At 36.8% G+C, this 15,960-nt stretch overlaps 1 protein-coding gene across 1 annotated transcript in view; it reads right to left on the bottom strand.

Annotated features, from left to right (window-relative positions):
• Positions 1-15,960, bottom strand: part of MBD2 (methyl-CpG binding domain protein 2) — a 67,132-nt gene that overhangs the window by 25,252 nt on the left and 25,920 nt on the right. Inside the window, exon 3 of the mRNA XM_059139179.1 lies at positions 9,404-9,541. Within this exon, the coding sequence (XP_058995162.1) occupies positions 9,404-9,541 (138 nt within the window). The remainder of the gene's footprint in view (positions 1-9,403; positions 9,542-15,960) is intronic.

Raw genomic sequence — 15,960 nt, 5'->3', positions numbered from 1 at the left:
TGCTTTAAGGGTACAAATTTTCTAATACTCATATTCATATTTTATTATTTTTTAAAAACTGAGCTACCCCTCAATATTTCCATATTCCTATCAATGGTATCTTTCCCCATTACCTAAATTCTGAGACTCCTCATGGGCATGGCTGATAAGTCAACAAATTTTGTCAATTACTTTATGACTAGCATGAAACAGACCTTATCATTTATGCCTTAATTTCCTGTAGTTTCTTCAGTGTTCTCCTAGCCTTAAGTCATTTCTCATACTACATACAATAACCAGATTAAGACTTCTGTCTAGAATGTTCTCCCAATACTTCTCCACTGTTGAAGACCACATATTCTCTCCTTTGCTCTTTTTTTTTTTCACTGCACTTCATCATACCATGATAAATATATACATATTTGTCTGTCTCTCTCCCTATCACAGTTGGAGATAAGATCTGTGAGATCAGGAGCTATTCTGTTCACTGCAGTATCCCCACTACTTAGCTAAGTGCTGGCACAGGTTGAAGACTCTGTTAAAGTATTTTTAATTTAAAAACTTCATTAATTCATAACTCAAAAAATGCATATTAAACACTAATATAACGGAGATACTGTGGATAAAGCAATGAATAACTAATAGAGTTAGAGCAGAAGAGAAAGGAGAGATGCTAAGGCGGAACTCTAACTTCAGACTTGATAAGAGGTTCTCTGAACAGGTAAAGGGATTTCTAAGTTCAGAATTGAGTGAGGAGTAGAAAATGGGTAATTAAATGTAGGAAAGAAAGCGGCATGAGATATGACCAGAGAATGCAAGGGCAGGATGTGGGCGTGGGCGTGGGGTGGGGGGATGAATAGCACATTCAAAACTCTGCAAAAGGGTTCATGTGATTCACGTGTTGAACAAGAAAAGAAAGAGAGGCCAAGGAGACAAGCAAAAGCCAAATTATGAAGTACTTTGTGAGTCATGTCAGGGGTTTTGACTTTATACATAATATTTAGTGGCTTTGTCCTTAAAATTTAACAGGAATCATTGAAACATCCTCAGAAGAATAGCGCTATCAGATCTTCATGTCAGACAGAGCTTCTGAATGCAGTATGAAGAATGAGCTGAAGAGAATAAAACAAGAAGAGAGAGGAGATGAAATGCCATTTACCCGGCATAGAGATGGGGCAAGTGAGTATTTACAGAGACAAAGTCAATGGGACCTGCTGGCTAATTAGATGTTTGCAGTAAACAATGGGAAAAGTTTAGGAAGATGCTTGGGGTTCTGGTTTAGGCAGCCAGGTAGATAGTGGTACTTTCACTGAGATACAGCACACAGAAGAAAGAGCGGGTTTGATAGAACGAATGAGATTACGAGATGAATTAGAAGTGCTGGTGAGACTTCCGAGCAAACAATGTTAATAGTGGATTGATACAAACAACTGAAGCTCAGAGTAAAGACATAAATTTGGAAATCATTAACATATAGATGATAACTGAAGCCATGAGAATGAATGAAATCATCCATGCAGGCCTTATATAGAAAGGATGCACAGTATTCCCTGGGAAACCCCATGATTTTAAAAGATGGTTAGAGGGGGCACCTGGGTGGCTCAGTGGGTTAAAGCCTCTGCCTTCAGCTCAGATCATGGTCCCAGGGTCCTGGTATGGAGCCCCACATCAGGCTCTCTGCTCAGCAGGGAGCCTGCTTCCTTCTCTCTCTCTCTGCCTGCCTCTTTGCCTACTTGTGATCTCATATCTGTCAAATAAATAAATAAAATCTTAAAAAAAATTAAAAACAAAAGATGGATCAAGAAAAAGGAACCGAAGAAGGGGAGTGAGAAAGAACAAAGGAGGAAGAAAACCAAGAGTACAGAGTCACAGAAGAAAAAAGTATTTCAGGAGCCAGGGGTAGTCATAGTGCTTAAGGCTAAAGCAGGTCAAGTAGTACAATTTAAGGACTGAAATTTATTTAGGAAAAAAAAAAGAAAACAAATTTTTTTTTAATTTAAAAAAAGGACTGAAATTTGTCCATCCAATTTAATAGGAATCATCAGCAATCTAGATGAGAGCCATTCAAATGGCTGAGCAGGAACAAAAGTGGTATTTCAGAGATAGAAATACTAAGAGATAAGGTAGGTATTAAATACACACAATTCCAATAAACTTGACTATCAAAGGAAAAGAAAGAAAACAAACCTTAAAAGGGACACAGAGTAAAATGAATAATTTTTTTAAGATAGGGAAGATTTGTGTATATTTAAAAGCTTTGGGGAAGAAGCTATTTAGAGAGAGAAGTTGATGGTGAATTGTAGTTGACATAATCCATTGAGTGAGATCTCTGACAAGGTAGGAGGGAATGCATTTGGGGAGCACAGATGTTGGAATTAGCCTTAGGCCACAAGGAGATGCATTTACATTCAGTTCAGAGGGGTAATAAAAAAGCTACTCCCTTATTCAAAATCCTCTAAACACTTCTCATTTGCAAAGTTAAACACAAATGCTTTAGTTTGTTCAACTACATGGGTATTCAAATAAATGCAAATTTACAATGAAATACCGTTTTTTTATATATTGAGTTACCAATAAGAAGAAGTAATGCTCAATGGCAATGAAGGTAAGCTAGAACTGGTGTGTACATAACTTATCCACAGACTTTTAAATGGGTGCAACCCTGGGACACGTGGGTGGCTCAGTCATAAAGCATTTGCCTTTGGTTCAGGTCAGGATCCCTGCAGACGGGGCCCCATATTGGGCTCCCTGCTCAGCGGGGCGCCTGCTTCTCCCTCTCCATTCCCCTGCATTTGTGTTCCCCCTCTCGCTCTCTCTCTGTCATAAATAAATATAATCTTTGAATAAACAAACAAATAAATAAATTGGTATAACCCTTTGGCAATTTATTTGCCAGCATCTATCAAAAATCATATATATTGGGGCGCCTGGGTGGCGCCTCTCCATCTACTTGTGATCTCTATCTGTCAAATAAATAAATAAAATCTTTAAAAAAAATCATATATATTCACACTAATTGTTTTCTGGGAATCTAGTCTGATGAAACAATGTAAAATATAGGAAGGAACATACATATATAAGACTCTCTGGAGAACTACCTATAACAGTGAAAATACACTATACAGAGGAAATAACACTATCGAAATGGTCAAGTAAATCATGCTAGCATAATACAGAGTTGTTGGAGCAATATGAATTAATCATAAAATCATAGCACATTAATTATATAAAACATGGATAACATGTATAATGGTATGTATATATATTAAAGTATGTCTATATATGTATATATACTGTGACTATCAAAAGATGATCAAAGATACTATCAAAAGATGCATTAAAATATTGAAAGAATAGGGGCAGCTGCGTGGCTCAGTCAGTTGGGTGTCTGTCTTCAGCTTGGGTCATGGGATTGAGCCCCACATCAAGCTCCCTGCTCAGTGGGGAATCTGCTTCTTCCTCTCCCTCTCCCCACTCGTGCTCACTCTCTTTCTCTCTAATAAATAATATCTTTTTAAAAGAGTATTGGGGGCACCTGGGTGACTCAGTGGGTTAAGCCTCTGCCTTCAGCTCAGTTCATGGTCTCAGGGTCCTGGGATGGAGCCCCGCATCCAGCTCTCTGCTCAGCAGGGAGCCTGCTTCCTCTGCTCTCTCTGCCAGCCTCTCTGCCTACTTGTGCTCCCTCTCTCTCTGTTAAATAAATAAAATCTTTTTTTTTAATTTAAAAAATAAAAAATATTGTAAGAATATGAAAAATACTAAAATACTATTGTAATTATATTATAAAAAAAGAATTATGAGAAATTTTGTCTCTCCCAAATTTTTTCTCTTATAAATATAGCAAATGATAACATGTTTAAAATTGTAAAGACTGACATTTAAGGAAGCCCATTACAACATTCTCAACTCCCACTCCTTCCCATGGAAACCCTGATACCCAAACAACTTATCTTCTCATTCCTTGCCCATTCCCATTTTAAGAGCTTTGCTAACACTACCCTCCCTAATTGGAATGTCTTCACCCTCCCATCTGCTTTTCTAAATCCACTCAGTCTGCAAAGTCCAGCATATGCCCTGTATCTTTTCCAAAGACTTCACCAACTCTCCTAGCCACAGTAAAATCATCCTTCTGGAACACCTATAGCACATGTCTGTACTATTTATTTGAACCTTTGTACAGGGGATCTTTCCTACATCACCCAGAATAATGCTCTTAAGTAGTACCAGACAACATGTCGTCTAGTTCTTCTGCCCAGGCAGCCAATGTTTCTATCTAGAGAAAAGGAATATAATATCCTCTATGGAATTCCATGCTTTAGCTTATCTATTTCTCAATCATAAAACCACTAATATAGGACAATACTAGAAGTAACCTTCTGAGGTTAGGAAGAAGTAAATGCTATTAGAATGTCTAGAATGAAGACTAATTTTATAGGTTACAATAACTAAATACTGAAATTTTTTTAAAGATTTTTATTTATTTATTTGACAAAGAGAAATCACAAGTAGGCAGAGAGAGAGGAGGAAGCAGGCTCCCTGCTGAGCAGAGAGCCCGATGCGGGACTCGATCTCAGGACCCTGAGATCAGGACCTGAGCCGAAAGCAGCGGCTTAACCCACTGAGCCACCCAAGTGCCCAATACTGAAATATTTTATAAGCTTTTCATACACAATGTCTTTAGAGTGCACATATTTTTAAAATTTAATTTCATCTCTGCCTGCCTCTGCCTACTTGTGATTTCTCTCTCTGTCAAATAAATAAATTAAAAATTCTTATAAAACAAAAACAAGGGCTATTCAGTGCTAGCAAGGATGTGGAGAAAAGGGAACCCTCGTGCACTGCTGGTAGGAATGTAAATTGGTACAGCTGTTATGGAAAACAATGTGGGGGTTCCTCAAGAAATTAAAAATAGAACTCTAATTTGATCCAGCAATCCCATTTCTGAGTACATATCCAAAGGAACTGAAGTCACTGCCTTTAAGAAGTATCTACAACCCCATGTCACAGTAATATTATTCACAATAGCCAAGACATGGAAACAACCGAAGTGTCCATCTACAGATAAATGCTTAAAGAAATATTATCACCCATCAAAAGGAAGGAAATCCTGCCATTTATAACAATATGGATGAACTCTGAGGGCATTATGCTAAGTGAAATAAGTCCAAGAGAGAATGACCAGTACTATATGATCTTACTTACATGTGGAATCTAAAAAAGCTGAACTCCGAAACAAAGAGAAGACTCGTGGTGGCCAGGGGTGGGGGTGGATGGAGAGGAAATGGCCAAAGGGCATAAACTTCCAGTTATAAGATGAGTAAGTTCTGGGTTCCTAATGTACAGCTTGGTGAACATAGATAACAATACTGTATTGTATACTTGAAAGTTGCTAAGAGAGATCTGAGCTATTCTCACCAAGACCACCACCACCACAACAAAAGAATGGCAATTGTGTGAAGTGATGGCTGTGTTACCTAACCTTATTGTGGTTATCATTCTGCAGTGTATATGTGTATCAAACCACCATCACATTGTAGACCTCCAATTTACACAAGGTTATATGTCAGTTGTATCTCAATAAAACTGCGAAGGGGGAATCATTAAAAAAAAAAAAAGTCTGACTTCTTGAAGAGAGTAGTTTCTTATCTTTTTTTTTTTTTAAAGATTTTATTTATTTATTTATTTGATAGAGATCACAAGCAGGCAGAGAGAGAGAGGAAGAAGCAGGCTCCCTGCTGAGCAGAGAGCCTGACACAGGGCTCGATCCCAGGACCCTGGGATCATGACTTGAGCTGAAGGCAGAGGCTTTAACCCAATGTGCCACCCAGGCGCCCCAAAGTTTCTTATTTTTAAGAGAAGAATTAGCAAGGACAAGGAAAAAATCCAGGATCAAATATAACATTTAAATCCACTTCTTTGCTGATTTTTAAATATTTATATTTTGGTTAAAAAAGTGAATATTCTGTAAGATATGTAATTAATATTCAAAGACTATCAAAAACATCCATAGCCTCTGAGCACCCTACAATAATTAAAAAGAAGCAGCAATGGTTCAACAACGAAATTTCTTTGAGTTGAGGATAAAAGAAAAAGCAAGAGACCAGAAAGGTGTCAAAGGTGACAGCATCAAAGAGGTAAGAAGCAGAAGCGTGATTTCTTCATATGTTGAAGGAAGAAAGCTGGGAAACATACCCTTAACAGCAAAATCATAATCCAATTAGGTTAAAAAGATTTCTGGACATGCTTTACATATTTGACCAGAAAAGGACATTTCAGTGATCTTACTGTGATAATAGTCTTATAGTTGGTAGAGCACCCTTCACCCGACTCCAGATATCTTTTTAAACTAAGGAAAGGAAAAGCACTTATCAAATATGCTGGTAGTATACATATAAATATATTCACCCTATCATTACCAGGTTTTACAGATTCCATCTCTACCATGTAGTTTTAATTATAGGCAGAAATCCTTGCTGAATTCTGTTTAATGCATTTTTGTTCACGTGCCCTAATCTGTAATTTTAAAGCTAAGGCAGTTTCAAGGAATCAATACACTAGAAATTTATAATTCATATATTTTACCGAGTTCAAATCAGACTGTCATATGGTGATACAGGCATAGGATGCTACAGAAGACAGAATTATTAATTTATATGATGGCTTCACATCTAAATTAATCACTTCAACCTATTCAAAGTGGAACCTAGTTAAGATCCAAAAATCTAATCCTAGTTCTAGGTCTCAAAATTCAACCCTCTAAAAAGAATTACAATACCAATGGCTTGAATACCTTATTAAAAGACTGTGACATAGTTAAGGAATAAAAACATTTATATCCATAGGAACCTCAAAAATAGAAACCTCTTTGTCTATAGTTTTTTTACTGGATGATCAAAATAACTTCTCCAAATGGACTATCTGGCAATTTATACTGCCAATCTGGTTCAGCGAGGCTGTGGAAAAGCACAGTTGGAAGACTTATTTTTGCCTATTTTTTTTTTTTTGTCCACCACCTCCTCAACAATGAGAGCTGATTAGAATGTATCTGACATATATATGTCAAAATATAATTTAAATCAACATCTTTCCTTTACTTAAAAACCAGGATCTATACTGCAATAGTCAGAATGACATTGTGATTTCCAAAACATTAATATAAAAGTTGTCTCTGCTATTTTCCTAGAGTTGCCCAATGCCCAGTCCTTTATTCTGAAATCCTATTAGTGCGACAATAGTCAAATATTACCTCAACTCTAAAGCTGAAGATAAAGACAGGGGAAAGTCAACTAATGTCTTGGTGTAATCCAAAACAGCAAAAACTGTCAGGTGACATGAGGATAAAGGTAAAAACAGTCCAAACTTTTGGAGAAGTAACCTCCTAAATAATTTTAACACTTCCTGTCTGTGCAAGCTAAAAGGAAGATAAAACCCTCAAAAGATATGAGTTAAAATGACATAAGATTGGGGGGGTGGATTTAACTTTTTTGACATATTCTTTTCATTTGAAAACAATGTAATAAACTTTAATAAAAGAAGGAAAATGTAAAACTACCCAATGTATCAGTGAATAGGAGCAACTGATCTGACTACTTCAGCTTCAAAAAATCTCCATTACCAGTGTCTCTACAGACAGGTAAACACCCAGTGAATATAATTACTATAGTTGTTCAAATCTGACTGAACTTAGGTACAGAGAACAATTAAATTACTGTTTAAGTCACTATAATTTGCTACTCAATTCATCTGTAAAATATTTGGGTTTATAGACTATACTGAGAATTATTTGACAAGGAAAAGATGAGACTAAAATCCATCTACTACCTACCTATTCTCAGTAAGACAACTCAAATTTCCAATATGGAACTATTATTACTAGTTATTCCACTTTCTTTATCTTTTGGGCTTTTTGAAGCAAACCGTCTTATGCAATTACATACTTTGAAAATATTCGGTTGATAAAAATCTTTACAAGGAAATGATTTAAAAATCACCAAAAAGCCAAAGGACAAGATGTTCAAGACTTTAGACAGTCTCTAAGAAAGAATACAATCAGGGAATGGCTTTATCAAGGTGGGCAAAGTTCAGAATGGCAGAATTCCTTCCCTGTTGTCACGAATATACGAAAACTACCAGTGGTGTGGTGACTATCACTGGGTGCAATAGTAAAACAGAAGGGAAAAGCCTGGTACAGAATGCCGAATGGCCCAAAGAAAACCTAAGTGGTGACAAGAGCCTAAAGGCACATGCAGGTACGCATCTTTTATATTGGATGTGATACACTTACATGGCCCCTGTTGAATCTCTTGGGGACCAACAGTAAAGCAAGTTTAGAACTTCAAATCTTGAGACATCTATAGCAAGATGCTGATCCAATGTGGCTCCAAATATCTTCTGTTTTCCTGGCTCACCTGAAGAGGAAAAAACACTACAGAGGATGTGGGAACTGAATTTCTTTATGTAGTTTCTTCTAGAGCAACTGTCTGAAAGTTTTGGCCCAATCCTTCATGAAGTCTGGAGGTGAGACACTTGAGGGACTAGTGAAAAACAAAACTCAAATGAAAAGGTGGAGTGAGGCATCTAAACGGGGAATATGAGAGCAAAAGATAATCGTTGTAGGTAACTCAGCATTTCTAATCTGTAAGTGGGAGGAGGCAGAGAAAGGAGAGAAAAAATATGCACAGATGTTTCTCCCTCCACTCCCTCACCCCAATTGCCCCTAAAAATTCCCGAAGTACCTAAGCTTTTTTACCATAATTAGGGAGTGAATAAGCAAGGTTATTTGGAAAGCTAAGTATTTTGTCAAGTCTTCCTCCCCTGTCTATGTGATATTATTAAGCAGCAGGGAGGCCTCTCAGATAATACTTTTTTTCTAAGAACAGATACTGGTACAATACAGCTTGAAGCAATAAAGAGAGAGAAATATAAACTCATTTTCTGCAAAAATGGAAGTCACAGGACAATATACCATATTGACAAAGCTTATTTAATTCTGTTTTTCAAAAGGGGAGGGACAGCTTTCATATAATAAGAAATCAGAACAAAAAGTAGTCTCTATAAATAGAAAATATTTTTAAGCTAAGCAACACAAACTGCATGGTTCATCCCCTTGGGAAATATTATCCCCTGCAAAGATAATCTTTAGGAAAAAACTAAGATTAGCGGAAGCAAATCTGATGTACATTACCACACAAAAGCATAAAAATGTAGTCCATAATATTAATTTAGATTCATTTTTAATTAATTTTTTTCCTAAAACATTTTACCTAAATATGGTATTATTCTCCAGCATTCATGCAATAGCCTAGGACATAAAACAGTTTTCTTTCCAAATATTTTCCATTTTAACCAGTTTACTTGAACTATGTCTGGTAAAAATACCAGAATTTTCTGACAAATAAGACTGGAGAGTCAATTAGATCCTTACCTGCCGTGGCTGCTCATTCATTCGCTGTGGGTCTGATTTCACTTTATTACTAGGATGATTTGTGACTTTGGTTACTGGTTGTTTGAAAATTGATGCGGTTTGTCTAATTGGCAACGTTGTATTCAAGTCTGGTTTACCCTGTGGATATAAGCATGTTTTCATTAGTAAATATTACATATAAATATAATTTAATGAATTAATTTGTTATCCATTACTTTCAAGTTTTTACTTAAATTCCAGTTAGTTAATATATGGTGTAATATTAGTTTCAGATGTACAAATCATGATTCCACACTTCCATACATCAGCCAGGGCTCATCACTAGTGCCCTCCTTGATCCCCATAACCTATTTCCCTCATCGCCACACCGACTTCCTCTCTAGTAACCAATAGTTTTCTATAATTAAGAGTCTGTCTCTTGGGGCGCCTGGGCGGCTCAGTGGGTTAGGCCGCTGCCTTCAGCTCGGGTCATGATCTCAGGGTCCTGGGATCGAGTCCTACATCGGGCTCTCTGCTCTGCAGGGAGCCTGCTTCCTCCTCTCCCTCTCTCTCTGCCTGTCTGCCTGCTTGTGATCTCTGTCTGTCAAATAAATAAATAAAATCTTAAAAAAAAAAAAAAAAAGAGTCTGTCTCTTGGTTTGACTTTTTTTTTTTTTAAGTATTTTTTACTTACTTAAGTAATCTCTACACCCAGTATGGGGCTCAAACTCATGACTCTGAGATCAAGAGTCACATGCTCCTCTGACTGAGCCAGCCACGCACCCCTGTTTTGTTTCTTAAATTCCACACGAGTGAAATCATATGGAGGGAGCTAGAGATTATGCTAAGCAAAGTCAGCCAATCAGAGAAAGACAAATACCATTATCCATTACTTTAAATCAGATTATTCCAAACTTCTCAATCTCAGTAATATTCAAGTTCACATTTTTAGCACTTCATTATCCAAGACATACATGAAGTTTTCTCATTTAAAAGCTTTCTGTGTACTTTAAAATATAAGAAAACTATGAAATTCATAATTAATTTGATTAGCACGATACTGGGATTTTTAAATGAACAAATGCATTTATAGGTAACACAAAAAGGAGGGTTTTCAGAACAATAATTAGTACAGCGATCCTCTCAACACTTGAGAATGGACGAAAATAATGGCACACTTGGCCACTGAAATGTTAACTGGTCAGCTATCAGGAGGCCAGGCTTACATAGACCCATGTAAGTTAAATTTACTCCCATTTAAAAAGATAATTAGAAATGGAAGTTCTAATTCTAGCAAACAGAACTCAATTTGGCAACAAACTTAACTAATTATAATCAACTAGTAAATAAAATCTAAAATGTGTTCTAGTGAAGTCAAAATGTGGCAGAGCTGTTATTAAGTTCATTTGCAATGAATGCTCTAACAACCACGGGAGGTAGATGGGCAGCTGGGCAAGGAAGGAGAAAAAAAAATGTGATTTAATCATTGTATAGTCTGATTCTGGATATATATATGTGTGTGTGTGTGTGTGTGTGTGTGTGTGTGTGTTCTGGGTATATATATATATATATATATATACCCAGAACACACACACACACATACATATATGGTCATATGTATCTGAAAAAAATATGCCTCTGGTATTTTTGACATAGAAATATACTTGATAAATCCATAGGATAATCGATGAATTTTTGTCTTTTCAACTATCCTCAGATAAAAATTGTGCTATCAACTTCCAGGCTGCACAACAATGGTTCTCAAACTTCAGCACACATCAGAACCACCCAGAGGGTCTCTTAAAATGGAGTCTTGGGCCTCATTCCTACTAGAGATTGATTCAGTAGAGATCAGAGGTGGGGCCTACGAACTTGCATTTCTATTAAGGTCTCAGGTGATGCTGCAGCTGCTGACCCAGGGACCACTGGGAGAAATGCTACACTGAAACAGACTGCAAATTGGTGGCAGGAGAACCAACTTTTAACCTATAGATGTATTTTGTTCAGTTTTTAGTGTTTAATACAATGAACAAACATCTACAAATCTGGAAATTTCACATAAAATCCAGATTCTAGCTTCTCTTAAAAACTCAAAGATCTAGAAATACTGGACTTGATTAGGCCACAGCAGGCCATAACTAATTAATAATGGCTGCTCACAAGAGGTGTCAAGGGCTCTCTTCTAGCAAAATTTCTCAACAACTTATGTTTGCATTACCTGTCTGAACCCTAGGTGTTGAGTTTGTGACCTCTGCTTTAATAATGTTACCAATGTCTTGGGGGTGCCTGGACGGCTCACTTGGTTAAGCAACTTCCTTCACCTCAGGTCATGATCTGGAGTCCTGGGATCGAGTCCCACATCGGGCTCCCTGCTCAGCGGGGAATCTGCTTCTCCTGCTGACCTCTCTCCTCTCATGCTCTCTCTCTCTCTCATTCTTTCTCTCTCTCTCAAATAAATAAAATCTTAAAAAATATATATATATTGCTTGGGATTAACCTCCTTTTGGGGAAATTGATCTGAAGAACTCAAAGACCTATCTAGAACATTCTAAAAAAAAAATGTTACCAATGTCTAGAAAGGTAAGCATCAGAATATATTAAACTGACAATTAGCACAATTATGGTATTACTTGGACCCACTACTAAATACATCTCCATTAACATCCTCTCCACACCCCCTCCCCCCACCCCCTCTTCTCTGTATGTACTGGGCATGCTTGTCCTTCCTCTGCCAATGTATGTGCTTACCTTTGTGAGGTATATTCTTTTTTTTTTTTTTAACTATTTTTTTTAGTAATCTCTACACCCAACATGTGGCTTAAACCCACAACCCCAAGATAAAGAATTGCCTGCTCTTCCAACTGAGTTGGCCAGGGGTCCCAAGATACATTCATCTTAAATAAGACTAACAATGTCTCTTAGGCATTTAGCTTCCTATTTTTATAGATTTTCAAAAAATTATTTAGAAGTAAGCCAATTTGACTGACAGGCTGCAAAATAACCACTTAGAATGCTATCTTTAAAAGTGTGAAGCCCAGGAATGTGTAGTTTTTAAAGCTCTTCTGGATGGGGCACCTACCTGGCTCAGTCGGCTAAGCATTCAACTCTTGATTTTGGCTCAGGTCATAATCTCAGGGTCCTGGAACTGAGCCTCCCATGGGGCTCTGCACTCAGCAGGGAGTCTGCTGCTCTGTTTCTCTCTCCCTTGGCCCCCCTCCCCATTCACCTGCGCACACACACACACAGTCACACACTCTCTCTCTCTCAAATGAATAAACGATTATTTTTTAAAAAAGGAAAGAAAGAAACAAAGAAAAGAAAAGAAAGGAAACTCTCCCGGTAATTCTGTGATGCACAGGTTTGGATACCCCTCGTTTATGACATGTAGAGCATTCTGAGGCCCTAAGTGAAGCTACCCAAACTCTAAAATAGCTAATATTCAACCTTAAACTTATAGAGAACTTTTCCTGTCACTAGTTAAAATTAGTATGTATCACTAAGTAATACCTTGTTTGGTTTTTAATGTTTCCATTCTTTATTAAAAGAACAATATACTCTGCTGATATTAGAATTAAGATGGCATCAGCAGACACAAAAGTATATTGCAACTTTTTGTATGAGGAAACAGTGGAGCCTCTTAAGATTCTCATTGTTACAAAAATGACTAGAGACAGTAGAGTCTATTCTAAATGAATCCTGAATTCAAAGACTGTAAGGAAGCATGAAACATAGAAAATTATTGGTGCTACAATGGTAAGATCGTTATTTTTTTTCATTAACTTATGTTTTTGATGCATTAAGTAAAAATTAGAAGAAAAATCTGGCTAAAAGTATTCAAAATACACAACTCCACTGTCTGATAAAGAGTGCATTCCTCAGTGGGATGGAGTAAGAAATTATTCAAGAAGCTACTGTGTTATTTTTCTCTTGATCTTACTTTGATTTTTATTATGTTTTCTCCCTTTAACTGGCTTGAAAGCTCTGAAGACAGAATTTTTGTACTAATTAATTTCGTATTCCAAAACAGTGGCATGTGATCTGAAAAACTGGACTAACTGGTTTTCCCACAGACTGTCACAAAAACACTAAATTTTATCAGGACTCTCACCTGAGGAATGTCAAAGAGTCATGTTCATATCCAGTTGTATGTCTGAATCCTTTTTTTTTTTTTCAAAGATTTTATTTATTTATTTGACAGAGATTACAAGTAGGCACAGAGGCAGGCAGAGAGGGGTAAACAGGCTCCCTTATAAGCAGAGAGCCCCATGCGGGGCTCCATCCCAGGACCCTAAGATCAGGATCTGAGCCGAAGGCAGAGGCCCAACCCACTGAGCTACCTAGGTACCCCCGTTTGAATCCTTCTAAATATGACTAATCCATCATAAACATAGGAGTTATAAAGCAAACCCTTTTTTAATAGTTGTAATCTTTCTTTTCAGTATAAGAAAAAGTAAAGCATAAGTTTCTTGTATCACAAAATTAAAATAGTAAACACACATGGGGCACCTGGGTGCCTCAGTGGGTTAAATCTCTGCCTTTGGCTCAGGTCACGGTCTCAGGGTCCTGGGACTGAGTCCCACATTGGGCTCTCTGCTCACTGGGGTGCCGGCTTCCCTTCTCTGTCTATCTCTCTGCCTAGTTGTGATTTCTCTGTCAAATAAATAAAATCTTTTTTAAAAAATTAGCAAACATGCACATTCTAATATTAGAAAGAAAAGTTTCCCACCTTGCTAAATCTCGGTATATAAGCTAGCCCTCAAATCAAAATTTAATGTATTTTTATAATAATGTGTATATTAGACTGGAAGCACTCAAATAACTCAATTTTTGAGACTCTATTCTATCCCCTTAGGTGCTGGGAGGAATACAAAAATAAATCTATAAATTCTTTTCAAAAGTTTACTTTATGGGCACCTGGGTGGCTCAGTGGGTTAAAGCCTCTGCCTTCGGCTCAGGTCATGATCCCAGGGTCCTAGGATCGAGCCCCGCATCGGGTTCTCTGCTCTGCAGTGAGCATGCTTCCTCCTCTCTCTCTCTCTCTGCCTGCCTCTCTACCTACTTGTGAGCTTTCTCTCTGTCAAATAAATAAATAAAATCTCTCTCTTTTTTTTTAGAGATTTTATTTCTTTGGCAGAGACAGATCACAAGTAGGCAGAGAGGCAGGCAGGGAGAGAGGAGGAAGCAGGCTCTCCGCCAAACAGAGAGCCCGATGCGGGGCTCGACCCCAGGACCCTGAGATCATGACCCGAGCCAAAGGCAGAGGCTTTAACCCACTGAGCCACCCAGGCGCCTTAAATAAATAAAATCTTTAAAAAAAAAAAAAATTTACTTTATCTTTTTCCAATAAATATCTGAGGTGGATCTTTGTACACTCAGAAAGTAACAAATATTCAATAAAAATTAATTTTTAAAAATACAGAATCCGTGACAGGGGAAAACAAATTTCCTTTTGAAAAGACTAATAGTGATCAATACTAGCACTGAGCATCAAAAGTGGATCTAAAATTTTTAGAAGTCTGGGTGAAAAGAGAAACATTAAATCATATAGATACCAGGTCAGAGAGGAGGAAACATACCAATTAATAAGGAAAACAGCTGTTCTGGTATTAAATCTAGAAAAAAAGTAAAGGCACTAATATCACAACAAATATTAAGCAAACTTCAAATGCTTTTTCTTTTTCAGTGACCTCCGTTAAATGCCAAGAACATAAAATTTAAAGGAAACTTGGAGATGGTGGTTCTTAAAGGGACTAAATACCAGTGTGGTCTAATTATCATGTAGCCTTTCAGCTGACCTAGCTTGACTTAGGCTAGAAAAGAGGGTAATTAAAGAGGTGGACAAAGAGCATGTGTCATCAACCAGTGATTTCTCAAACATTTCTACATTCCTACCAGCTAAAAAATATTTGAAAATACCTCACCTACATTTCAAAGTGGACATCAAGACTATTTCAAACTTTAATGTAAGTAATTGCAAAGAATGAACTACAGTATTTTAAATGTTGACATTTTGATAATAAACATATCACTTTAAGACATATCTAACACAATCTAAATATACCTACCAACCACTTACACATGAACAAACTCTTTAATGGTTAAACATTTTATTTCACTCCTTTTTCTCTTTGAATAATTCCATTCCCCAAGTTATTTCCTATTTTCAACTTGAAAACTTTTCACTGATCATCATGAGATTATTTTTTAAACTTCTTGTGATCATAAAGTACTTTGTGATTTAAAAAAAAAGTTAATAAATTTCTGGTTTACTACCTCAGTAGCATATAACTGCCCCCAAACAGTAAATTACACATTAGTAAGGGAAATAAAAATTAGATGTATTAAAGAAGAGATTTTTTAAAATTTAGAACTAACTTCATGGGCTTGGATGAGTATTACTAGCTGCTAGAATGGGCCAAGATTTAGAACCAATTCTGTTCCTACTTTTCATTTTTTAAAGATGAACACCAAGAAAACCTGTTCATATAAATGAGTAAATAAGAATGAGTTTTATTGTCAATCTCTGAACTTCTTTTGAGTTGTATGTCAAAATATTGCATTGTGAATCATCAAAAATT

The sequence above is a fragment of the Mustela lutreola genome, chromosome 11 (assembly GCF_030435805.1).
Source record: "Mustela lutreola isolate mMusLut2 chromosome 11, mMusLut2.pri, whole genome shotgun sequence".
NCBI classification, from domain to species: domain Eukaryota; kingdom Metazoa; phylum Chordata; class Mammalia; order Carnivora; family Mustelidae; genus Mustela; species Mustela lutreola.
The sequence above is the reverse complement of the archived record's forward strand: the minus strand, read 5'-3'. Positions and strand labels throughout refer to the sequence as shown.